This window comes from Marmota marmota, unplaced genomic scaffold, assembly GCF_001458135.2.
Source record: "Marmota marmota marmota unplaced genomic scaffold, marMar, whole genome shotgun sequence".
NCBI lineage: Eukaryota > Metazoa > Chordata > Mammalia > Rodentia > Sciuridae > Marmota > Marmota marmota.
Window position 1 is genome coordinate 6,152,197 of NW_026000077.1, and position 27,200 is coordinate 6,179,396.

The 27,200-nt window shown below is 35.9% G+C and overlaps 1 protein-coding gene across 5 annotated transcripts in view; it reads right to left on the reverse strand.

The window, feature by feature from the left end:
- Spag17 (sperm associated antigen 17) overlaps positions 1–27,200 on the reverse strand; it is a 221,680-nt gene that overhangs the window by 100,336 nt on the left and 94,144 nt on the right. For all 5 annotated transcript variants that reach the window (XM_048814580.1, XM_048814581.1, XM_048814579.1 and 2 more), the window contains 4 exons: positions 20,970–21,031; positions 20,245–20,358; positions 15,061–15,215; positions 4,027–4,199 (listed from right to left, as the gene is read on the reverse strand). In XM_048814580.1, the coding sequence (XP_048670537.1) occupies positions 4,027–4,199; positions 15,061–15,215; positions 20,245–20,358; positions 20,970–21,031 (504 nt within the window). The remainder of the gene's footprint in view (positions 1–4,026; positions 4,200–15,060; positions 15,216–20,244; positions 20,359–20,969; positions 21,032–27,200) is intronic.

The following is a 27,200-nucleotide window of genomic DNA, read 5'->3' on the forward strand; positions in this document are numbered from 1 at the left end:
GAGAGGAGGAGAGAGAGAGAGAAAAAAAAGAGGAGAAGAAAGGAGGGGGAGGGGGAGGATGGGAAAGGCAGCGGAGCACAACAGTCACTAGTATGGCAATATGTAAATCAATGGATGTGTAACTGATGTGATTCTGCAATCTGTGTATGGGGTGAAGGTGGGAGTTCATAACCCACTTGAATCAAAGTGTGGAATATGATATGTCAAGAAATTTGTAATGTTTTGAACAACCCACAATAAAAAATTAAAAAAAAAAAAAGAAAAAGCATTTGACAAAATTTAGCATCCATGCAAGCTCAAAACATTAGAAAAACTAGGGATAGTAAGAACACACCTCAATATTGTAAAGGTATATGCTAAACCCCAGGCCAACATCATTCTACATGGAGAAAAATTGAAAACATTTCTTCTAAAAACTGGAAAACCCACCTGTTTTCCACTTTTTGCCCATCCCATAAAGCATTTCCTAGGCCATCAGGTACGTATGCAGAAAGGAGAGAGATAAGGGGAAGAGGGCAGAACAACTTCTATTCAACATAGTTCTTGAATCCCTAGCCAGAGCAATTAGACAAAAGAAAGAAATTAAAGGGATACTTATAGGAAAAGAAGAGCTCAAACTATCCCTATTTGCTGACAACATGATTCTATATTTGGAAGACACAAAAAACTCCACCAGAAAACTTCTAGAACTCATAAACAAATTTAGCAAAATAGCAGGATATAAAATTAATACCCATAAATAAATTGCACTTCTTTACACCAATGAATCAGCAGAAAGAAAAACCAAGAAAACTAACCCATTCACAATAGCCTCAAAAAAAAAAAAGATAAAATACAAAATACTTGGGAATCAATCTAACAAAAGAGATGAAAGACCTCTATAATGAAAAATACAGAATACTAAAGAAAGAAATTGAAAAAGGCCTTAGAAGATGGAAAGATCTCCCATTGAAGCCAGAATTAGGCAGTCAGCATAGATAGGTAAATCAAGTCAGGTCCAATCAAGGAGGGCTAATTTTGAGTGAGTCTGGGAAGTTGGAGACTGTCCCCTGAAGGACTGAAATGTTAATTCCTTCAGAGCCCTTCCTCCACCCTTACCAAGAACCTGCCCCTGCTCCAACCTGTTGCCAAGGTAACCTCTCCCGGGAATTGCCCCTCCCTACAGGGAGCTATAAGGTTGTTAATGTGTCCTTGGCTGCACCATCCTGCCCTTCCCCCTTCAGCCCACCTATTTTCCACTTTTTGGCCATCCTATAAAGCATTTCCTAGGCCTAGTCACGTATGCAAGAAAGGAAAGAGATAAGGGGAAGAGAGCAGAATAAAGAAAGCCTAGGATTTATAAAGGGCAGAACACCTCACTTCTTGGGATACCAGGATACCAGCTATGGCCCCCTTCTCCCTCCCAGGAGAAGTCTATGTTACCCCTTTTTAAATAAACCCTGCTTTATATGCTTGCCTTGGTGTGCTTCTCTAATGTTATACTTCAATGTGTGAGGAAGCAGAACTTTTCACTGGATAACCAGCATTATCACCATGTTCTTGGATAGGAAGAATTAATGTTGTCAAAATGGCCAACTACCAAAAGTGCTATACAGGTTTAATGCAATTCCTATTAAAATTCCAATGATGTTCTTCATAAAAGTAGAAAAAGCAGTCATGGAATTCATTTGGAAAAATGAGGCCCAGAATAGCCAAAGCAATCCTTAGCAAGAAAAGTGATGGAGGAGGCATCACAATACCAGACATTAAATTATTCTACAGAACTATAATAATAAAAACAGCATGGCATTGGCACAAAAACAGACATGAAGACCAATGATACAAAATAGAAGACACAGAGACATACCCACATAAGCATAGTTATCTCATACTAGACAAAAGCTCCATAAACATACATTGGAGTAAAGATAGCCTCTTCAACTAATGGTGCTGGGAAAACTGGACATTCATATGTAGTAGAATGATATACAGCCTCTTTCTCTCACCCTGCACAAAACTGAACTCAAAGTGGATCAAAGACCTAAGCATTATACGAGAGACCCTGTGCCAACTAGAAGAAAAAGTAGGCCAAATTCTCCATGATGTCAACTTAAGAACTGACTTCCTCAATAAGACTCCTAAAGCACAATAAGTAAAATCAAGACTCAATCAATGAGATGGTGTCAAACTAAAAAGATTCTTAGCAAAGAAAATAATCAAGAACTTGAAGAGAGAGCCTACAGACTGGGAGAAAATCTTTGCCACCTGCACCTCAGATAGAACATTAATCTCCAGGATATACAAAGAACTAAAAAACTTAACACCAAAAAATCAAATATCCCAGTCAATAAATGGACAAAGGAAGTGAACAGGCACTTCACAGAAGAAGAAATATGAATGGTCAAAAAATATATAAAAAAATGTTCAACATCACTAACAATTAGAGAAATGCAAATTAAAACTACACGAAGATTCCATCTCACTCCAGTCAGAATGGCAATTATCAAGAATACAAGTAACAATAAGTATTGACAAGGATGTTGGGGAAAAAGTATATTCATACTTTGCTGGTGAGAATGCAAATTGGTGCAACCATGATGGAAAGTAGTATGGTGATTTCTTAGAAAACTTGGAATGGGACCACCATTTGACCCAGCTATCCCACTCCTCAGTTTATACACTAAGGACTTAAAATCAGCATGCTACAGTGATGCAGCCACATCAATGTTTATAGTAGCTCAATTCATAATACCTGAGGTATGGAACCAACCTAGGTGCCCTTCAACAGATGAATGGATAAAGAGAATGTAAATATACACAATGGAATATTACTCGGACATAAAGAAGAATGAGATTATGACATTTGCCAGTAAATGGTTGGAACTGGAGACTGTCATACTGAATGAAATAAGCCAGTCCCCAAAACTCAAAGTCTGAGTGTTCTCTCTGATATGTGGATGGTAATGCACAATAAGGGAGGAGGAGGGAAGGACAGAAGTTCACTAGATCAGACAAAGGGGAATGAAGGGAATGGAGGAATGGGAATAGTATAGACAATAGAATGAATTGGGCATAACTGTCCTATATTTATATGTGAATACAGGACCAGTGTAACTCCACACCATGTACCACCACAAGAATGGGATCCTAATTAGAATAAGTTACACACCAGGTATGTATGTCAAATGCACTCTACTCTCATGTATATCTTAAAAGAACAAATAAAAAATTTTTAAAAAGAAGTTACAACTTTTTTTGAAAATTATATAGCATTTTTTTTGGTTCTTTGTGAGAAATAATTCTCAACTTTGGCTCTCATAAATAATTAATACTTTTAATAGGAAGTTCATTTTTTTTTGCACAAATTCGGTGAAGTATCTTTATTTTTCAGATGAATTGCCCTCTGGTATTGTTTTTTATTTATTGTCTTTCTGAAATTGAACTTCATTCCTCTGTCACCCTCCTCTCTACCCACCATGGAAATTAACAAAAACAAATGATATGTATTGATCCAAGATCCTGTCAGGTCCTTGCCACAGGCCTCCAAGAATCTCCCTTCTTTCTATCTCTCCAGGTAGTCTTGGGATTCTTATGTTTGTTGTTTTAAGGAGAGTCGTGATGTAATCTCACCGTTGGAATCCATGATTATTCTAATAGAGACCCCCTGATTGTGAATTTGCTTCATATATTGTCAATAGATTCAGATAGCTTAACCCACAATTCTTACCAGTAAAGACGTCTGGCATTGCCCTAACATCTAACATTTGATCTGCACCACAGATTTGATTAAAAGAATTTAATCTTCCACATTTGACAGGAAGTGGAGTGAATACAGACAAATATTCCATTATCTCACTCAGGAGATAGATACCCCAATGTCTCATCATATCTGGAATGTAGTTATTCTATTTATTAGAGATAGTGATGAGTCATAGGAATTTTGAGGGCAAGTCTTTTTAATCTTGAAATATTTAGTCTTGATTAAACTAGGACATAGAAGGAAATCTTTGGAGTGTATTCCAGATATGAAATGAAGTTGTTACTTACTTTTAGATTTTTTGGAAGTAGGAATTTTACTGGCAGACATTATGGCAGAAGATTTCAATTCTATTTCAGCCTTGGTCTTATTGATTTCCTCAGCCATTTTAAGTTCCTGATACATAACTTCTTCTTTTGTGATCCAATCTTGAATGGATTTTGCAACAAGTTCCAAGTAATTCCTAAACAGGCAAAGAAGAGCAGATGGCAAGTGAGTTATTATTAAAATCAATCAATACTTGAGGTACTGACAATATAAATGAACTTTTCAAAAATGAACTGATGCTAAACTGTCCAAGTGACAGATACATTGGAGTTGGACATAACTCTAGATGTATTTTCTTCAAAGTGGTCAAATACAAATATCCAGCGAGCTGATGAAAAATTCCCAACTTCATTCACAAAGACACGTAAATTTAAAAATGAAGTCTTTTCACCCAAGGGTTAAGGAGTTTCATAACACCAAGAGTTGATGGCAGTTCAGAGAAGCTGTCACTCTCAAATCTGTTGATTGGAGAGTAATCTAGTATAATGCTTTTTTTTTTTTTTTTTTTTTTTTGAGAATTTCAATAGCACATTGGACTCTCTTAATTGACCACCAGCTGATCAACTCCCTGGGTTAACTAAAATGTTCTAGTTCTAGCCTTGGAAGTTTGCACATGGTAAGTGCTCTTCCCTAAGCTGTACGTTTATGCCCCTCCCATCAGCAAGTTATTGCATACCAAGAGTCTGCCATTTTTGTTCTCAAATCCATTCATGCTATTTGTATTGATTAGTGTGCACATTTTTAAACTGAATATTACATACACTTATAACATATGAATGTCCAAAGAGGGTTGTTTCTGAGGAAATAAGTTGAAATGTTTAGGTGTGACAATAAAGATTAACTATTACTTTAGTGAAGCCTAAAGTTTTGAAAAGATGAAGCTAGGTGCATCATACATTCAGCTCACTGCACGATATTCTTTAAATCTTGCTCCTTTTGAAAGAAGTAAAGTAAACATTGTAGACTATGAATTATGGGTACTCAACATCTTCACTTTCAAGGTAATACATTTCTGAAGCTCAACATGTCCCCAAATGAATTCCTGATGAAATTCAACTCCAAATTGCTGCATCAAAGTTCTTTGCTATTTTATCTGATGGAAAGTCTATACTTCCAGGTGAGGAGGTCAAATACCCTAAAGTTATCCCTAAAGCTTTTTATTTTTATATTCATTTTCCAATTTGTTTAGGAAATGAAAATGATTTTAAAAAAATAATTCAAAAATAATACTTTAAAAATAATCTTTGGTAATATCTATTTATAATATGTTTAAAATCTGATCTTGTCCCACACTCTTCGTCTAGTTTATTACTCTCTATGGTTAGGATGGCTGCAATAGCCTACAGCTAGTCTCCTAGCTCCTGCACTGGGCCCTTGAAGTTTATTCTCAAGTTAGCAAATAGAGTGAACTTTTTAAATTCTTAAGTCAGATCATGTCTTTCTTCTGCTCAGGATCTTGAAATGAATATTTTAAATAAAAATCAGAATTATTGCAAGTGATTCTCAAGGAGGAAACATAACCTTTTGAGGAAAGCAAAACTAGTTTTCAAATAAGAGAACAAAATGAAGAATGCGCATGCCATGCTTCAGGAAGACTACCACCCAAAGATGCTTTCTGAATGAATTACTCACAAATGCATTCCAATTGCATTAAAAGAAACAAGAGAAAGAAAATATTGCATGTAAGCCAAAGAGTCAAAAAATAAAGCAGTTTGATTTACAGTAAATTGTAAATAACCATGTTATTTATTTGCAATTCAGAATCTTTACAATTGGAAACAAAGAATTTAAATTTGAATTTTAAAGAAATTTATCCATTCACTTTTATTTTTATTGTTAATATGTTTGGTTTTAAAATGGGAAAAAGGGGGTTTATTGGAAGTGAACCGCACTGTATGTTAAAATTTTTAATATTTTTATGAAATAATATTAATACTAATATTGGCTCCAGATAGGACATAAAGTGTTTAAATATGTATTTTGAAAAGGTATATATAATTACTAGAAAGATATAAATAGAATTCATGACTTTTAAAAGCAACACTAAGAATGAAAAAAGAAAATTGAATCTAGCTGGTATATGCCTGTAATCCCAGTGGCTCTGGAAGCTGAGGCAGGAGGATTGCAAGTTCAAAGACAGCCTCAGCGACTTAGGAGGCCCTAAGCAACTGTCTCTAAATAAAATCCAAAAAAAGGGCTGGGAATGTGGCTCAGTGGTTCAGTGCCCCTGGGTTCAATCCATGGTAAAAAAAAAAAAAAAAAAAAGAAAGAAATTCTAATGTTTCTAAAATAAAAACATTTATAAGATTAAATGATAATAAAACCCAACATATTATCAATAAAAATAACAGCAAATAGATGAAATTCTTTAAAATTCAATATCTTTAAAATTTAATATTAATTATTATTAAGCTCCTTTAAAAGATGGCTTTCAGGGTGATTAACAGCACAAGCTGCTCTTTAAAAGAAATGTACCCACAGGGGAAAAAAATGATGCAGAAAGATGCAAGGGGGCAGGTGGTTGACTAAGAAAACAGAAGCCTGGGTCTCTGGTGACTTTTGTGAGTAGCTATCTACCATCTCTGAGGCACTGACCAAGCACAGATTTCTTCCTACAGGAGAAAAATAATCCCTTTATTATTTTAAGTGTTAGAGTCAATTTTCCCTTAATATCATGAAATGCAAGTACATGGAAAAGGTCTGGGAAACTTATACCAGCAAATTCTTACATAATGAGAGACTGCCCAACAATATTAACATCAAATATGGTTAAATACAAAGTGAGAAACATTAAGGAGAAAACAGAGGGACATTTTATCATGTTGCTAAGAGTCACAATCCATTAAGGAAGATATGTCTAAAAACACAGATTAAAAAATGAATACACACACACAAAAACACGCACACACTTTTATATTCTCTCTCTCTCTCTCTCTCTCTCTCTCTCTGGCATATAAAACCAAAAGAAAGGAAAATAGATAAATCTATAATTTAAAAAAAGGTATTAATACATCCCTTTTAGAAATGGGTATTTATCATATACTGTTTAACTTTAAGCTCGAAATAAACTGGAAACAATATGTTATTCATAATTCCCAAGAAAAATAGAAATTACTCAAGTCAATTGAAGAATTAGAAAACCTGAAGATTATCTTTAGAAGAATTGAAAGGTTTTAGGAAGACCCTTTGCACTACCATCTCTCTCCTTTGAGTGGGTCATTCAGCCTAAGGATCCAGTCACTGGCTCTAAAAGGTTTTCCATGTGAAGTGTTATCATCCTTCTCAGAACAGATAATGTGCTATACTATATAAAGAATTATGTGTGCAAATAAGGGTTAGCAATACGTCTGGGCTTATCTTGTGAAGAGCTGGCAATGGTGCCTTGGAAAACGGTCTTGTAGTCCAACTTCTGACAGTATTGCTTTTCTTTTTTTAAAACTATGGAGTTAAGACAAATTTGGAGTGTCTTGACTGCCTTGTGTTCTGTGAAACTCCATAACTGTGGATTGGCAGCTCAGTAAGGCAGCTGTCTCGGTGGGAAACAGAGGCTGCAGCATGTCTCTGTGGATGGGCCCAGACAGTACCTTGTCATTCATCTTCCACAGCTATACACAACCAGTGTGGGAGAAAGAAGGTATGTGCAGGGTGGCTGCTGACCTGCTGGGGAGATGAGATGCGGGTTCTGCTTTACGTCCTGCTCACTATTCTTTTATAAAGCTAAGTAAACATGGGATTAGATTAAAGGCTATTGCATTGTAAGAGTGTAGTTGGGAATTTGTATGCATTCACATACACACAGAAGAAAAAGGACTGTGAAAACCCATGAATTATTACCAGTTTATTCCACAAGGCCACCATAAGACAGATATAACTCCAAGTGATATTTGAGAAGATATTATGAAAAATACTGAGAGATAAATTATGGAATATGTCTTACAAAATAGATAACTGAAAGATTGAAAATTTTATTGATGTAAGTAATTTATTTCAATAAGTTATAGAGCACAGGTAATTTTCTTATTTAATTTATGGTAACACAAAGCAGGATATAGTTAAAAATTTTATTTATAATGTGAGAAGTGGGAAAAGGAGTGGGAAAGTGGGAAAGGATGTATGTACCAATTTGAACCCTAAGGAAATGCAAATCAAAACTACACTGAGATCTCATCTTATACTTGTCAGAATGGCAGTCATCAAGAACTCAAACAATTATAAATGCTGGAGAGTATGTGGAGAAAAAGGAACTTGTACACTGTTGGTGGGATTGTGAATTAGTACAACCTCTATGGAATTTGGTAGGGAGGTTCCTCAAAGACTAGGCATGGAACCACCATATGACCCAGCTATGCCACTCCTCAGTATTTACACTGAAGAATGATAAAGTCATCACCCTACAGAGGTACATGCATAACCATGTCGATAGCAGCACGATTCACAATAGCCAGACAATGGAACCAGCCTAGGTGTCCATCAACAGATGAATAAAGAAAATGGGGTCCACACCCACACACATAGGATGGAGTTTTATTCAGCTATAAATAAAAGTGAAGTTACATCATTTGCAGGAAATGGATGAAACTTGAGAATATCTTGTTTAGTGAAATAAGCCAAATTCAGAAGGTGAGGTGTCCTATATTTTCTCTCATATGTGGAAGCTAAAAAGCAAAAAGGAAAAGAAAGATGGTGGGATGGGTTGTTGGTGGGGGTGGATCTCAGGAAAATGAAAGGGAGGTCAGTAGAGGAAAGAGACCAGGGGGTGGGAGGGGGGCAGGGAGCTGGAAAGTGTTGGGGAGTAATTCTGGCCAAATTGTATTGTTATATTGTGTGCAGGTACAAAATGGAACAGCAAATCCCTCCACAACTGGAATGCAGTAACAAAAATATGGAAAAATAGTTAAACACTAGGGGTTTGATTTTTCTGCATACTCTAGTTTTTGTTTCTGTTGTCAATTGTGTCTTTTTTTTCCTTTTTCAAACATTATAATTTCTAACAATTTCTTATAAAGCACAAAAATTAAGAAATATGGTCTCAAGGTAATTTCTCTCACTGTTTCACAATTTTTCCTGTGAATCTCTGAGGTTTTCCTGGCTAGATAATAATTTCAACTGTCAAAAATAACTTTTTTCATTTCTTCCTTTTTAGTTCTTATGCTTTTGAATTACTTTCATCAGTTTGTTGTTCTGATTTAGACTTTCATGAACTGTTGTTTAGAATAGGTGACAGAGGTCTTTTCTGCCTTGTTTATGAGTTTACAAAGCATACTTCCAACATTTCTCATGCAGAATGATGAGAAATTTACCATTTAACAGCCTCAAAGGCATTCATAAAGCATTGGTATAATTTTCTTCAACGTGCTTGAGAGAAGAATTTCACTTGTCAATCAAGAACTACGTACCAAACAAAATTGTCTTTCATAAACAGGTCAAAATGCAGACATTTTTGTTAAACAAAACCCTGATTTTATCATCAAAAATTTTCACTGTAGGAATTTTAAAAGCCCTGACTTCAGGAAGAAGAGGAAATAAAATGGTAAATGTGTTAATTTATGCAAACATTGATTGTAAAAACAAAACAAAAACCTCTGAAGTCCTAGACTACAGTAATATAAAATTTGGAATAAGAATACTGTATATGAAATTAAAGCATTCTATAGTGCATATAATATTTAGATGGATGGTAAAGACATTGGCTTTAGATTTTGTTATGTTAAAAATGCACGCTTGTCTACTTTTGGCCTTGTTGTGTTTCTAGCCTCAAATCCAAGAAATAGTTACACTACCCATGTCAAGGTGTTGTATTTAAGTCTTCAATTCATTTGAGTTGATTTTTACATATAGTGAAAGTAAGATGGGAATCTCACTTACTTTTTCTTTTTTTTGGTACCAGGGATTGAATACAGGGGTGCTCAACTACTGAGGCACATCCCCAGACCTTTTTATGTTATTTTTATTTTGAAACAGAGTCTTCCTAAATTGCTTAGAGCCTCACTAAGATGCTCAGGCTGGCTTTGAATTTTCAATCCTCCCACCTCAACCTCCTAAGTGGCTGGAATTATAGGCTCATTTACCTTTTTTTTTTGGGGGGGGGTACTAGGGATTAAGCTCAGTGGCACTCGACTACTGAGCCACATCCCCAGCCCAATTTTGTAGAGACAGGGTCTCACTGAGTTGCTTAGTGCCTTGCTTTTGCTGAGTATGGCTTTGAACTCACAATTCTCCTGCCTCAGTTTTCCAAGATGCTGGGATTTCAGGTGTGCACATGGTGCTCAGCTAGGCTCATTTACTTTTCTAAATTTATTTTTTTAACTGACAAAATTATGTATGTCATGTACAACATTGTTTTGAGATATGTATACATTATGAAATGACTTAATTCAGCTAACTAGTAAATGCAGTATTTCACATACTTAATATGTTTTTGTGGTGAAACTCTTTTTTTATTGATTTTATTTTTTAAATACATGACAGCGGAATGCATTACAATTCTTATTACACATATAGAGCACAATTTTTCATATAAAGTATGTTCACACCAATTCATGTCTTTATACATGTACTTTGTTTTTTTTTTGCATTACAGTTCTTATTAGACATATATACCACAATTTTTCATATCTCTGTTTGTATATAAAGTACTTTGAGGGCTAAGGTTGTGGCTCAGCTGTAAAGCGCTTTCCTCGCACGTGTGAGACCCTGGGTTCGATCCTCAACACCACATAAAAAAATAAATAAATAAACAAAATAAAAATATTGTTCCTATGTATAACTAAAAAAATAATAAAGAAAAAAGTAGGTTGACACCCAATTCGTGTCTTCATACATGTACTTTGGATATTGATGTCCATCACATTCCACCATCCTTGCTAATCCCCTGCCTCCTCCCATTCCCTCTCTCCCCTGTCTTTTCTATCTAGAATTCATCTATTCCTCCCATGTTCCCCCCTCCATACCCCACTATGAGTCAGCCTCCTTATATCAGAGAAAACATTCAGCATTTTTGGGGGGGATTGGCTAACTTCACTTAGCATTATCTTCTCCAACGCCATCCATTTACTTGCAAATGCCATGATTTTATTCTCTTTTATTGCTGAGTAAAATTCCATTGTGTATATATACCACATTTTTTTTAAAAATTCATTCATCCACTGAAGGGCATCTAGGTTGGCTTCAGAGTTTAGCTATTGTGAATTGTGCTGCTATAAACATTGATGTGGCTGTGTCCCTGTAGTATGCTGTTTTTAAGTCCTTTGGGTATAGTCCGATGAAAGGGATAACTGGGTCAAATGGTGGTTCCATTCTCAGATTTCCAAGGAATCTCCATACTGCTTTCCATATTGACTGCACCAATTTGCAGTCTCACCAACAATGTAAGAGTGTACCTTTTCTCCCACATCATCGCCAACACTTGTTGTTGTTTGTCTTCATAATAGCTTCTATTCTGACTGGAATGAGATGATATCTTACAGTAGTTTTGATTGGCATTTCTCTGATTGCTAGAGATGATGAGTTTTTTTTTATATATATTTGTTGATTGATTGTATGTCCTCTTCTGAGAAGTGTCTGTTCAGCGCCTTTGCCCATTTGTTGATTGGGTTATTTGTTTTTTTGGTGTTTAGCTTTTTGAGTTCTTTATATACCCTAGAGATTAGTGCTCTGATGTGTGAGAAGTAAAGATTTGCTCCCAGGATGTAGGCTCTCTGTTCACCTCACAGATTGTTTCTTTTGCTGAGAAAAAATTTTTTAGTTTGATTCCATCCCATTTATTGATTCTTGGTTTTAATTCTTGTGCTGTAGGAGTCTTATTAAGGAAGTTAGGGCCTAATCCCAAATGATGAAGATTAGGGCCTATTTTTTCTTCTATTAAATGAAGAGTCTCTGGTTTAATTCCTAGGTCCTTGATCCACTTTGAGTTTTGTGCATGATGAGAGATATGGGTTTAGCTTCATTTTGTGGCGTATGGATTTCCAGTTTTCCCAGCACCATTTGTTGAAAATGCTATCTTTTCTCCAGTGCATGTTTTTGTCTAATACAAGATAATTGTAATTTTGTTGGTTAGTCTTTGTGTCCTCTCTTCTGTACCATTTGTCTGCCAGTCTGTTTTGGTGCCAATACCATGCTGTTTTCATTACTATTGCTCTGCAGTATAGTTTAAGGTCTGGTATAGTGATGCCACCTGCTTCACTCTTCCTGCTAAGGATTGCTTTAGCTATTCTGGGTCTCTTATTTTTCCAGATGAATTTCATGATTGCTTTTTCTATTTCAATGTGGAATGCCATTGGGATTTTGATCAGAATTGCATTGAATCTGTATAGTGCTTTTGGTAGTATGGTCAGTCATTTTGATAATATTAATTCTGCCTATCCAAGAGCAAGGTAGATCTTTTCATCTTCTAAGGTCTTCTTTGATTTCTCTCTTCAGGGTTCTGTAGTTTTTATTGTTTAGATCTTTCATTTCTTTTGTTAAGTTGATTCCCAAGTATCTTTTTTTTTTTTTTTTTTTAGGCTATTGTGATTGGGGTAGTTTTCCTCATTTCCTTCTCAGAGGCTTTGTCACTGATATAAAGAAATACCTCTGATTTATGGGAAATCAACGACAAAATAAAAATAAAAATTTCTCCATTACCTGGAAACTAAACAATGTGGTGAAACTCTTAAAATGAGGAATTCAATTTTGTTCTTTTGCAGATGAATACTCGGATTTCTCAACATCAATTTTTTGAAGAGATTATCTTTTCACCATTTTATGTTCTTGATACCCTTTTTTCCAGTTCTATTAATATCTGTGAGCCCTAATATAACATTAACAACTTTTAATTGCTATATTCTTTTAATGAATTGATCCCTTTATAATTACAGAGTATCCTTTTTTTATCTCTTGTGAAAGTTTTTTACTTAAACTCTATTTTGTCTGATAAAAGTACAGACACCTCTTTTCTCTTTTAGCTATCACTTGAATGGAATGTTTATTTCCACCCTTTTGCTATCAGCTATGTATGCTCTAGGTCAAAGTGAGTCTCTTTCAAACAGAATATGGTTGGCTCTTGCTTTTATTTTCCATCCTTCTATCCACTTTACACTTTAATCTTTTAATTGAATAATTCAATCCATTTACAATTAAAACAATTATTGACAGGTAATTACCAGCAAAACATCTGTTGTTTGTGATGTTCCTGAAAATCTTGAAAATATCTTTGTTACTCCTATCTTGGTGCCTCCAGTCTTGGATTAGTAATTAAATATCTCCCTAGGCCTAGGGCTTTTTATCTGCAAGTTGTACCAAACACCAAAATAAACAATGTCTTAATCTTCCACAAATTCTTTCAGAAAATAAAAAAAGTAGAAAAAAAAGGGAGAGCATTCTGCAGTTAATTTGTGAATATTCTATAATCTCAATACTAAAACTAGACAAGAACATTTACAGAAGGCAAAATCACAGCTGAAAGTTGTCCATGAATATAGATGCAAATATCTCCAAAGATGTATTATCAAAACAAATTCAATAATTTATAAAAAAGATAACATAATAGGCAGATTTGGTTTACCCCAGGAAGGCAAGTTTTATTCAACCTTAGAATATTTCTTAATAAAATTTAGCCATTTTACAGATTAAAAGAAAAATATGAATACCTATGTTGATGCAGAAATTTCATTTATTTGATATTACTTAATTAATTTATATTATTTTATATTAACCAGTATTGAAAAAATAATAAAATGCCTTTGTTATTAATGAGGAGAGAGCAGAATTTTAAGAGAGTAAAGAAAAGAAATAAATAGAAACTTGGAATTAAAAAGTGATTCTCTAGGGCTGGGGTTGTGGCTCAGTGGCAGAGCGCTTGCCTGGCACATGCGGGCACTGGGTTCAATCCTCAGCACCACATAAAAATAAATAAACAAAATAAAGATATTGTGTCAAGGGGGGTGACTCAAAATGGGATAGGGAGGAAGAGCATGAGAAGAAGACTACCACTAAATAGGGAAGAGAGGTGGGAGGGAAAAAGAGGGAGAAGGGAAGTTGCACAGAAGATGGGAGGAGAACCTCATTATTATACAGAAGACATATATGATGTTGTAATGAGAAAAAGAAAAAAAAGTGTGTCACAATAGATTGGATAGAGAGAAAGGATGGGAGAGGAGGGGAGGAGTAGGGAGGATAGGAAGGGCAGCAGAATAGACATTATGATTGATGTATGTACATTCCATGAATGTATTATATATCAAAATGCATTCTACTGTCATGTATGACTACAAAAATAAATAAAAATAAAAAAGATATTGTGTCCATATATAACTAAAAATATTTAAAAAAAAAAAAAAGAAAGCGATTCACTAGTTGGGTGCAGTGGCGCATGCCTCTAATCCCAGCAGCTCAGGAGGCTGAGACAGGAGGTTCGCTAATTCAAAACCATCCTCAGCAGCTGTGAGGCGCTAAGCAACTCAGTGAGACCCTGTTTCTAAATAAAATACAAAATAAGGCTGGGGATGTGGCTCAGTTGGTTGAGTGCCACTGAGTTCAATCTCTGGTATTGCCTCTCCTCCCCCCAAAAAGTGATTCACTGAATCCTTGATTGCCATTTGCTGGAAGCCCAACTGGTTGCTTTGGTGGACATTCAGTTGCTTGGCTCCTGAATCTTTGCCAGGTCAACAGGAGTTACCCAAACCAGCAAGCAGAAAGTCATGTATGTAGTGACTGCTTTCAGAGGCAATCATTGGAGTCTAAGGGAACCCAGTATAATTTGCTAGCATGCCCACCAGGCTCTATGATGTGGAGAGTAATGGTGCTTGTCTTCTTGAGTGATGCAGACTGCACACCTGTCAAAGCCTTGATTTGAGGGAGATATTCAATTCAAGGAGCTGAATTGAGACTGTGGCACTACACAATGTTTTCATTGAGTTGAACCACCTAATTAAGAGACTACAATCTAAGTAACTAAATTGCTAACAAGCTAAATCAATTCAATTAACTGTATAATTAACTAAATTGTCTAAATTGGTTACCTGAATCCAACATTGGAGTGAAGCGCAACGTGCCACTCTTCATGGTGCAGACGTTGCACATTCATTGGATTATGAAAAACTAAAAGCAAAGAGTTGTCTTGGGTGTGGTAATAAGAATCAATACACCGATACTGCTGGTGGGCTTCTTGAAGAACCTGAAAAATCAAAATAATCACGTTGTCCAGTCTTTTTCTCAAGAGAAGTTTCTCCCACAAAGGCAAATCTTCCCCCCACCTTCTGCCTCCCCTAATTTCCATTATTTTAAAGTCAAATTCGGATTCTCAGAGGATTCTTTCTGAACTTAGAGAAAGTGGGAGCATAAAAGATATATATTTTGTGAAGCTTTTCAACGACTCTTGTAAAAAAAAAAAACAAGCCAAAAACCAAACCAAAACAAAACAAAAACAAATAGTAGGCTCCAGGCATTTGCTAAAAGTGTTTTTGATTAAGGTTGGTAGATAATAATTATTTCCCTTGCCTTCATTTGGATCATCTCATTTTATCATCATTAAACTTAAAAACTTCATATAAATAGGTGCTGTGGACTAAGCTGTGAGCACCCTGCTCCAAATTTATATGTTGAAGCTCTAAGCCTTAGTGGGATGACCTTTGGAGGTGGGGGATCTGGGGAAGTGATTAGGTATAGATGATATCATGAGGGTGGGTATCTCATGTTAGGATAAGAACCCTTAAAAGCAGAGGCACTAGAGACCACTCCCCCGCCCCGCCCTGCCTCTGCTGGCCGCCACCACATGGAACCTCAGTGAGAAGGGGCCATCTGCAAGCCAGGAAGTGAATCTTCACTGGAACCCAACCAGGCTGGCCTCTGTAACTTGGTCTCCTAGCTATTCTGTCATGTTGTTATGGTGCCTAAGAAGACTAAGACAGTAGCTAAGGTTATTTTTTCCCATCCCAAAGTATTAGAGCTCTCATTTTTCAGCATAAATTGGGAGCTGGGAGAGAACAGGGGACTTGTCCAGGAAGAACACATAGTTTGTAAATTCTTGTGCCAAGGCTCACACCAGTCATTCAGCTCCGTCACTCTTTCACACTCCCAACAGTACTCTGGACTGTATCATGCTGCATTATAGTGAGGTGGGGTGAGCCATCCTTCTGACACATGTCATTTCCATTGGCTCTCCAGCTCTGGTCTTTCCTAAAATATATCACCCTCAGCATGCACTGCAATGGCAGCTACCGACAGAGGGACACAGTGGGCAGCTGCTTTGTCCTGCCAATCCATGATAAGGAAATTTTCCATAGAGAGGTATATTAAAGAGTTATGAGCTTTTTTTTTGTTGTTGTTGTTTTTGTTTTCGATATTACTCTAACGTAGGCAGCTTTTGGTTCTCTACTATTTGGACTATCTGAAGGCATGGAATTGCACGTTACATTATGAGAGAGCTGATTTGCTTTTGCTTTCATTTCTAAACTGGTAGCATAACCAGAATAATACATTTCCGTCCCCAGTTTAGTCCCCTATATTTAGTCTTTATGGAGTGACACTTAAATTTTTACATCTGTTCCCTGAGAACCATCACAAAAATCATGCATGTGGTGAATATCTTTGCAACTAAAAAAAATTGCTATATAGAGTACTATCCATTACTTACCAACTTTTTATGAAAAGCAAATTCCTTTAAGACTATAAAACCCAGAAAAATAAATGATGAAGATATATCCTTACTTCTGTTAAATAAAAGACCTGCAAACATGGTGTTTTTATATTTGCTTTGGTGCTAGGAAATACAGCACTGAGTTTCTCAGAGTTATAGTCCTCAATGTTTGAAAAGTGTTTACATCTTCTCCTTTTCACTAATTGGCTTTTGCCCTTTATTCTCCACTAATATTGTTGGTCTCAGTAATCAGTACTCATTGTGTGCCAGGTACTGTGTATTGACAAAACAAACATGAACAAGATAGATAAAAATGTCCTCTTAAATTTGGCTAAGACTTTTGTAGATCTGGAGTTCAGGTGAAAATGATGAAATATCTGATGTGTAGGGAACAGATCAGAGGAGTGCAAAGTGGAAGCTGACTAACAATGAGGAGGATATTTCACTAGAATGAGAGGATGACAATCAGATGAAAGAGGTGAAAATGCAAAGACGGATTTAAAGTCTCCTTTAGAAGTGGTGAGGCCCCCACAGTTCCCCTTGACAATTTAGAGAGCCACACTGCTGTCCATTTCCACCTCCTGCAGAAGGGAGGATGCTTATCTATAGAAGTAAACCAATTGGTTCTAAGATCGGGGACCTGGCCACTAATGAAGGGGGAAGAACATTCCAGTAAAAAAGGGAGTTTGAAAAAGTCTAAATCATTTTTTTCCAATAGCAACATAAGGTGAGCCACAAATGTGAGCCACGTTTATAATTCTAAATTTTATATTTGCTACATTTTTTAAAAGGGAGAGAAACTGGTAGAATTAATGTTAGTGGCATATTTTATTTAGCTCAATATATAAAAAATTACCATTTCAACGTATAGTTAATATGAAAACTACTAATGGGTTAATGCAGGTCTGGAATACTGAATGTAAGAAACCTAACTTCCTTCTCTTACCACTCATCTCTCAAAACCCTGACGGACAGGTTTTATGTCTTTTGGGTAAATTAGGTTTATTTTTTCCTAGATAATCTAAACATCCCCAAAGAATAGACCTGATATAACAACACTGATGGATTTCCCAAGGAAACCACAGCCAAATAACCCAACTATGAAGCCACAGTTATTGACACTCCTCATAGAGTACCTGTGTGTATTTTTGTAATATTTTCAATGTTTGATTATTATTATGAGCAAAAGAAAAAGCATTAACTATTACCCCTAACATGAAAAATGGAGACAAAGAAAATGAAAACCTCCTCTACCAACAATAAGAAGAGGAAGGAAGGAAGAAGAAAAGAAACTTGGAGGGGAATAAAAGAGGTAATTCAGGGAGAGAGCGACTTCATGGAAGTACTGTATAGAGAAAAGAGAAGATATTGAATCGGGAATGTGAAATTCATCCTATTTATACTTTGAATTATGTAGAGACCTTTAGGCACTTAAAATCATGGTTTCAGGAACAGAAGGCTTATAGTAAGGATTGAATGGAAGCCGAGTAATATCTCCAGAACCAAAAGACAAAATAGAAATGTTGGAAACTGGGAAAGAAAAGATAAAGGAATTGGAAGCTCCATCCAAGAAGTCCAATACCAGAATAATGGGAGTTCTAGGAAGAGAGATGAGAGAAAATGGAAGTGGAGGGTTGTCAAAGAATGTCTCTAGGTTGACTTCCCAGGATGTAAACACAGGATTTTCTGGGTTGCACTGGGTTCACCAGAACAATACATAGACCCTCACCACCACAAATCAGCAGGAAATTCAGAACACTGGAACAAAGAGAAGATCTTCTAACCCTCCAGGGAGAAGAAAAAATTCATTCAAACAACTGACTGGGAATATGGAGAACTTCATTCTGTTTCTCTTTAGACCAATCTGGGAAGCCACAAGACTATTGAGGAATGCCTTTAAAATTTTTTTTTTAAAAGTCTTCTACTTCTGTTTTTTTTTTTTTCCTCCCATTCCTGGGCGGGCATTGAGGGGAAATTCTTTTCAACTCTGCATTTTATATAAAGCCAAACTGTCAGTCACTGTAAGGATAGAATTAAGATGTTTTCAAATATCCAATGCCTCAAAAACTTGCCTGTTATGTATCTTAACTAAGGAAGCTAGTGAAAGAGGTGGTCCTCCACCAGAAAAGAGAGTAATGCAAGAGAGTAGACAATGTGAGATGAAGGACACGTAGTATCTAACTGGAAGAAGAGGCAAAGGTGTGTCCCGGGGGAATCACGGGCCATTACTCTCTAGCAAGCTTAGAGTGTATGGGTGAGATATCACTAACACAATAAAATTGACAGAATGTCTATTATGCTTGAATATATTAAGAGATTTACTCCACAGTAGAGAATTTAAGGTTGAATTAATGATAAATGCATAGTAAATTAAATAATTGGGGAAAAATAATTATCAACTTCAGGAAAATAAAGAGAAATGCTCACATAGAATAATGCACAGTTCAGTTGTGAATAGTATTCACATAACTTAAATAGGAGAAATATCAAATATCAATTTAACCAAAAGTTATGATATAACAGTATCAGCAAATGAAGAAGTGCTAGAATGAATGTAGGTGTGTGTGTGTGTGTGTGTGTGTGTGTGTGTGTGTGTGTGTGTGTTGAATGGGGTAGACAGAGCTTGATCTCAAATAGGAGTCAATTAATAATGATGGCCCCAAATAAAACTAAAACTAGTAAAACTGACTGTTTCTTAGAGCTGACAAAGTATCAAAAGAAATGGGTAAATGCACTGAAGATTTTTGTCTCTGGGAACTGAAGTATGGTGGCGAGGGTAAGAGGCTATTCTTTTCCATAGCAAGAGTCTATAGAACCTTCTGAGTTTGATGATATGTGAATGTGAAGCTTTGATAAAAAATAAAATACAAATTAAACAGACAAAACCAAAAGTACAAGTTTTTAATCTAAAATATAAATCAGTAAAAAGAGTTGATTTTAGGATCATTCTTATTTGGCACAGTGGTTAAAAGCACAAGTTCTGGAGTCAGATTTCCTAGGTTTATATCCTACTTCTCACTTATCAGTCATGTAACCTTGGGTAAAAGTCGCTACTGGTCAAAATGCCTCAGTTTCTAGTATTTAAATAGTTTCTGCATCATAAGGTTATTGTGAAGAATGAATGAGCCAAATAATGTACTAGTCATTACCTAGCACATGATAAACGCTCAGTAAATGCTAGCTATCATACGTTCTACTGACTTATTAATCAAAGCAGAAAATACTGTGAAATGTAATGAAAGGTAAATGAAATGGACAGTAACATGGGGAAAATGGGGCTGTCTCCCAAGAAAACGTTACTCTTTTTTCTAGAAAACAATTGCAGCAGTCTTATATATTTTCTTTTTTCTTAAAAGATGTTATAAAAAATCCCTTCAGAAAGTGTATTTTAAAAGATTTCCTGGGAATGCTCAGCCCAATCTGAGAATAAATTCATTTTATAGCTCAAGTAAATGAGAATATTGATCTGAACTAGATCTGAGTGACCCAGAAGTGAACTGCTCTAAATCACAGCGCAGATCTCCAGACCTATCTGACCATCTCCTGGAGAATCACAGCCCATAAATACCTGAAGCAGTACTTTTGGTTTAAAATGTTCAGTAAAACTCCAGTCCATTAGACTGCGCTGCTGCGTTTTCTTTATGTCCTCTAAATCTGCTTCCACCATCATCTTCTTGGGTTTCTAAAAATTATAGGAACACAATTTCAGCTATAATTTGTTTTAAGTCCAAATGGAGCCCTCTTGGACTGTCAACTAACCAGCATGCGCTCCATCTAATTGGGGAAATCTGCATATGTATAAATCCATATGGCAACATTTTAGAAGAGTTGCTGCCAGAAAGAGTATGCCTTTGGCTTTTTTTTTTTTATGGGCAACATAATCTAAATATTTTTATTGTTAGGTTATACTCTTCTGAGTCCTGTTAGCAATTACAGGCAGGTTTTCTGAACTCACTTCAAGACAACGTTAGTGCTACATGGCTGTATGGTCAGCAGGTGTTTGTGAGGTTGCCAAGCCACACTGTCTGGAGAGGAGCAAGGAGCTGGGAAGCTTTGCTTAAGTGGGCTAGCTAGCAGAATTAACTCCTTTCTCTCCATTTGCAGCTGGTCTGAGGATGTCTGAATAACCCTTCTCCTCTAGTATCAGTATTTTCCTTTTAAGTATCTCTCTCTCTCTCTCTCTCTCTCTCTCTCTCTCTCTCTCTCCTTTTTCAAATGTTTCTCAATATGGGTCACAGTTTTCTCAGATCATCTAACTTGTCATCTACACTGTTAGGAAAAATAATTCCTTACCTTTTCAAGAGAATCAGCCTTTGTGACCGCTTCATCTTTGATCTCATTGTTCGTGGTCTGCTCTGTAAATCAAAGACACCAACATCCAGTTGTGTTCGGGCTTTGTTCTTGCCTTTGGTCAGGGATGCGCTTTTTTGTTGCCCATATGATCTATGTTTCTGTGCTGAAAAGGTAATTCCTGAAAGGCATGTTTCGTGCCTCCCAAAAGTGTTTGTGTCAATAATTCTAAATCCATGCCTACCTAGAAGAGTTGTACTGAACTCTTGGAAAGGAGCCCTGTTTTTTATCTGATGTGTACTAAATCATATCAGATACTCTGATTTGAGGCTATCAATCATTTCAAACAACTTACCTTCACCTTTACAAACTGCAAATATTTACTGATTAAATTAAATTGACGGCTTAGTACACATCATGAGTCTTGTGCTGGTGACAATCACAAAGCCTTTTGAAATTTCTGTGGCTCCTACCTGGACAGATTGGGACCAGGGCAAGAGATGTATGGAGAGGAGAACTTGGTAGCTGGAAAGTTATACTATTTTTATGGAGCTTGTTTCCGTTCACCATTTATTAATTTTAAAACTATTTAATGAGCATCTTCAGGTTTACAGATAAAGTTTAACAAGTTAAATAAATGGGTAGATGGACTCCATAGCACCTGCTCATGAACTAATATGAGTCGTGGACATTTGCTCTCCTAGTGACACTTAGATGATTGGGATTATAATATCATCCTTGGCTGTGAAATAGTCATCTGAATGAACTGGAAAGGAACAGATTCATGCTGTTGATTTCTGCATCACCGGAAAATTCATGTTCCATGATAAATAAGCTTAACATAGATAAACAGACATCTTTACTGTGACTGTCTCTGAACTTGTAACATGCCCTTGTGATTGTGAATCTCCAATAGAGAAATGGAAAAACTCTATGCTGTACCTTCTTCCAAATTTGACCAAAGATATAGAGTATATATGGCAAGGTGGGTCTTGTGGGAACACAGTTTGATGCTGATGAACAACTGAGTCAACCTGACTTCTTGTCACCCTTAGAATAATTGCAAACGATGTTCTATAAAGCTGTACTTAAATGCTGTAGGCTAACTCTCCAAATGTGTCTCCTTCACTGCCTTTTGCTCTTTCACTGCAGACAGGCCAGCTTGCTGTGTCTTGAGGATTTGGCCCTCATTTCTATAGATAAGTCTATCGTGCTCAGTTTGTAGATATCCGCCTGTTTCAAACTCTTGTTACCTTCTCAAGAGCCTTCTGGCTGTTACTCTGCTTTATTATTGACCCCATCATTTATCAGTGCTTGATACTATCTGTTTATGGTCTGTCTCTCTGATTTGAACGTAGATTCCTGGAGAACAGAAACTTAAGATAAAGTTCCTCACTGCACCCTGTAGGAACTCAGAGCCCTGTAGGAACTCAGTAATTTTTTTTTTTTTTTTTGACAGACTGAGGGGCATCCACATCATTTATTTAAACTAGAAATGATTGTTGAGCCACTTAGAGAGAAGGAAACCTGTAACAAAGGCTTACTTTGGCATCAATACAAAATTTACCTTTTTGTTGTATAGCAAAGAGAACCATATTTGGGCTTCTAGAGGGAGTAGTTAATTATGTCTATCGATGACAAGCCAATGCTTTTCCTTCTTTCAGGAGCCCAGCTACTTACATTTTTTTTCTTTTTTTGCTACTAGTTCCATTGGGCTGGTGAAGGTTGCGGCATGAATGTTCCATTTTGATTTAGAGGAAAACTATAAAGCTAATTTATCTCAGTATTTACATAAATATATCCATTCAAGAGAAAATTCAGGCCAACCATAACTCTAAATAGACCATGCTGTCCCTTGTGTCCTTGAAGCAATTGATATGAAATCTGTGGAATAAAAATTATTCTATTCTGTGGTCTGCCAGATTTCCGGGAGATTTGATATTCCCTCTTGTGTCTAAGGATCCAGAAGAAAAAAAAAATTCTCCAGTTTAGAAAATATGTTCGAAAAAAAATATGCATCAGCTATTTTGTCAAAAGAAAGAACATTCTAATACTAATCTGAACTCTTTATTTAATAGAAGAGTAAAAATCATTTTCTTTTCTTCCTGTCTGATTTCTGCCTTCAACCGCATAATCCTTTGACAGTGTGATTCAGTAGTTTTTGACACATCTGGAAGTGGATGCTTTCTCATCCCTTTGAAAACAGCTTTCCTAATCTGTTTTACTTTAGAGATAACAAGATCCCTCTGCAAAGCAGTTACTTTATTAAAAAAAACACCCAACAAGCATAAAGGGCACATCTAAACCTACAGCCTCACGGTTATCAACTCTCAGGTTTTTCATAAATATCCAATAGGCCCTGTCAAGTTCAAAAACAGTCTCAGATGGAAATCCAGGGTTTGGTTAAGAAAAGCACAAATATTCAGCCCTTCATGTCCAGGAACAGACACATAAGTGTATTTGATGCTAAGTTGGTTGTGCAGGAAATACATGAATGGTTTCAGCGTTGTTTAAAGAGAATTAAAGTGCCTGCTTTTGAAGTGTGAGTCAGAGCTAGGGGGACAATGTGAGAGCAGCAACAGCACCCCCCGCCACACACACAGGACACCCACCATGTGCACCAAGGCCCAGCAGCCCTCTTCCCATGGCCCCTGGGTGCAGGGCAACATTCACTATGCAGCTCTGAGGGTTGTAGGATCTGCCCTAGGATTTTTCTCAGACTCTAGAATACACTATTCACCATGGTATTTTCAGCCCTGAGATTTTAGGAAGTTACTATAATCATCTACTTTCCACCAGGATCCAGAACACCAGCTTATGTGGTTTGACCACCAGGTGGCAAAAGGTGCCTGAGGAAAAAACTATACGAGCTGCTTTCAAGAAAAACAACAGAAGAAAACAAAACAAAGGGGGGGAAAAAAACCCTCAGGCTTTACTACGCTCCTGGTTTATTCCGATTCCATATTAACTCAAATAGACTTCTCTGTCATGTGTTTGTATTCCCACAGGATGTATTAATGCCATAACAACTCAGGTTCACTTATTTGGTCTTTTTTATTTATATATACATATTTTTTGTGAACTAGGCTAATGGGGAGGTAAGGTTAGCATACTTATGACAGAGAAATAGGAAATTTACTCTATTGGGATGGAAGAAGAACAAAAAAAGCAACAAAATCATGATAAGAACCAGCATGAAGAAGGGACTATGAATACAGCCAAACTACTAGATGCATCACAAGAAGTTTCTGGGACCCAGGAAACTGCAAGACAGCATGGTGGAAGCACTGTTGGGCAGCCTGCCTGTCCTGACTTCCTATGTGTACGTGGCTGAACAAGTGACTTGACCTCTCTCATTCTTGGTTTCCTCATCTACAGAACTAAGGTAACAGAATCTTGCTCATAGGCCTGATGTTTATGTAGAATATTAATTAATGAATGTAAAAGCGTAGAGTGGCTGGATGGAGCAGGACACTTAGTACATTAGTGTAATCTTCCCCTTCTGTCCCCGTCGCTTGTCTACTTTACCAATAGGCAGGAGGCTTTTCCCTAACTGTGGTCCACTGATTACTTCCTCTTCTACTTTCACTGAGATAAAAGACAGTGGGAAGATAATGATCATTAGTCAGTACTGAGTTAATACCGATTCTCTTGTGGCACCTACCACCTATTTTTCTAAGTGTTCTTTAAAATGATGAAATGTAACACACACTGAAAATTGGGTAAGACATAAACATTTGATATAATGAATACTTACAAAGAAAAGTCCCAGCTCTTCAAACATCTGATGTGTATTCTTTAACAACTACCACCTCTCCTCAATAAGCTTTCATATTAATTCTATTTCTTTTTGCACATTGTTTTGTGTCTTCTACATACACAGTATTTATAAATAATGACCATTTTGTTTTTTTCCTCTTGAAACTCGACACTCGTGTTTCCTTTTCTTGCCTCACTGAATGAGTGGGTGAGGATTTCCAATCAGTATTGAATAAAAGTGTTTATGGTGGACATCCTCCTGATCACAAAGGAGAGTCGTTTGACTTTTCATCTGGATATATAATGTTTATTGTCATCATTTAAAAAAACCACCCTTGTAAGACTGAGGAATTTTATTTTTATTGCTAGTTTGCTAAGGTTTTCTTTTCCCCCATAAATTGCTATGGACATTTTCTGCCTCTATGGAACTAATTATGTCATTTTTTTTGTGCTAATGTGTCACCTGATAAACTACATAGATTTTACAATGTGCATATTTGCCTTCTATTCCTGTTACAAATATAACTTGTTTGTGAGGTATTATTATTATTGAGCATATTGCTGGGTCAATTTTCCTATATTTTATTTTGGATTTTTGCATCTTCATTCCTGAATGAGCTTGTTGCATAATTTCATTTGTTGCACTATCCTTGTGAATTTTATTACAAAATTTATGCTAACTCCATAAAATGACTATGTAAGAATACTATTTTTTTTGTTTTCTGAAATAATTTTCATTGAGAAAATTAAAATTATTTCTTTCTGAGAATTTGGAATCACTTGTCAATGAGATCATTTAGACCATTTAGACTTGGTGTGTCCTATTTGGGATGACTTTCAAATGATTAAATCATTTATTTAATTGATTCTAAGACTGTTCAGGTTTTCTATTTCTTCTTGGGTCATTATTGGTAAGTTGTAGATTTCCTGTAATTTTTCCATTTCATTTTCAAATTTAGTGGGATAAAGGTGTTTATATCCTCTTTATATTTTTTTTAATTTCTCTAGGATCTGGGGGAAGTCCATTTCTTTATTTCTGATATGACTTTTACTTCTAATATAACTTTATTTCTGATAGGGTTATTTGTATCTTCTCTTTTTTTTGTGATCAGCCTTGTATAAAATAATTACCAATTTTGTAAGTCTTTTCAAATCACCAAACTTTCTATGTATTTTTCTGTTCTTCCTTATTTCATCTATATTTGCTGTTTCATTGATTTACTTATTTTTATTGTTTTATTTTTTCTGCTTTATTTATATTTATTTTGCTCATCCTTATCTAATTTGAGTTTGACGTTTAGATAGTTGATCTTTAGACTTCTTATAAAATATATTTGTTTAATGTTGTAAACTTCTCTTGGAGTTTTCTTGCTTTAGCTGCACTCTGTGTGCTTTGATGTTCAATGTTTTCATTATCATTTAGTTTGAAATATTTCCTAATTTCCATTGTCACTTTTTCTTTGACCCAGGTGTTACATATAAGTGTATTTCTTAGTTTTGAGACATTTGATGATTTTCTTATTATCTTTTTATAATCGATGTCCTCCATAATTTCACTATATTATGAGAACATATTCTATATGATTTGTATCCTTGAAAATGTATTGAGATCTGCTTTATAGCTGAGTATATGGTTAATTAAAAAAACCACATACTATGACCTCTAAGAAGCTATGGTATTATGAAGATCTTAGTGTAGGTATATAAGTAATTGTAATAAGAAGTAAGAAATGACAACTAATGCCATAAAGGTAGAGCCTATGAATTATGAGCATGGGAATAGTCAAGAGAAGAATTTCCACATGGGCATACCTAGCAAAAGATACTTTGAAACCTAATCATAATAAAAAGAAAGTCAGAACTCTTGGTGGAGAGTATCGTGGGTGAAGAGGCACTGAGATTGGAAAGAGCAGACATCGTAAAGGAAATAGGGCCTACTTCTGTTTGGCAAGGGCACAGAATGAATGAGTGAAGAAAAGGGCAATGGTGGAAAGAAGTTTGGGGCAAACTAATTTAGTATTGTTGGAGAAACATGTAGAAAGATTTGAGTTTTATTTTGAAAGTAGTAAAGAGACGTTGAAGGTTGTAAGCAGGGAAATAAGAGCTATGTTTTAGGTAGATTAATCTGACAGCCTGGTGTAAGGTAGCTCAGTACAAATCTAGCCTGATATTCTTTTACATTTCTAGACCTCCCAGGATGTGCTATTTATAATGATCCAGAACCTGAGCGAAAAGGGGGAGAGGAAGCGAGGTGATACTCGCAGAGCATTAAATTTTGTACCAAACTCTCTTCTAAGCATTTCATTATGTTATTATAATTTTAAAAATTTGCATACACTCACAGTAACCCTGTGAAACACCAATGATGAAAATTTCAATTATGTCCACTGCACTGAATTTACTAAAGGAAGAGAAGGCTAAGAGGCATTAAGATGTTCAAAAAGCAAAGGTTGAACTTATTGAATAATAACAAAA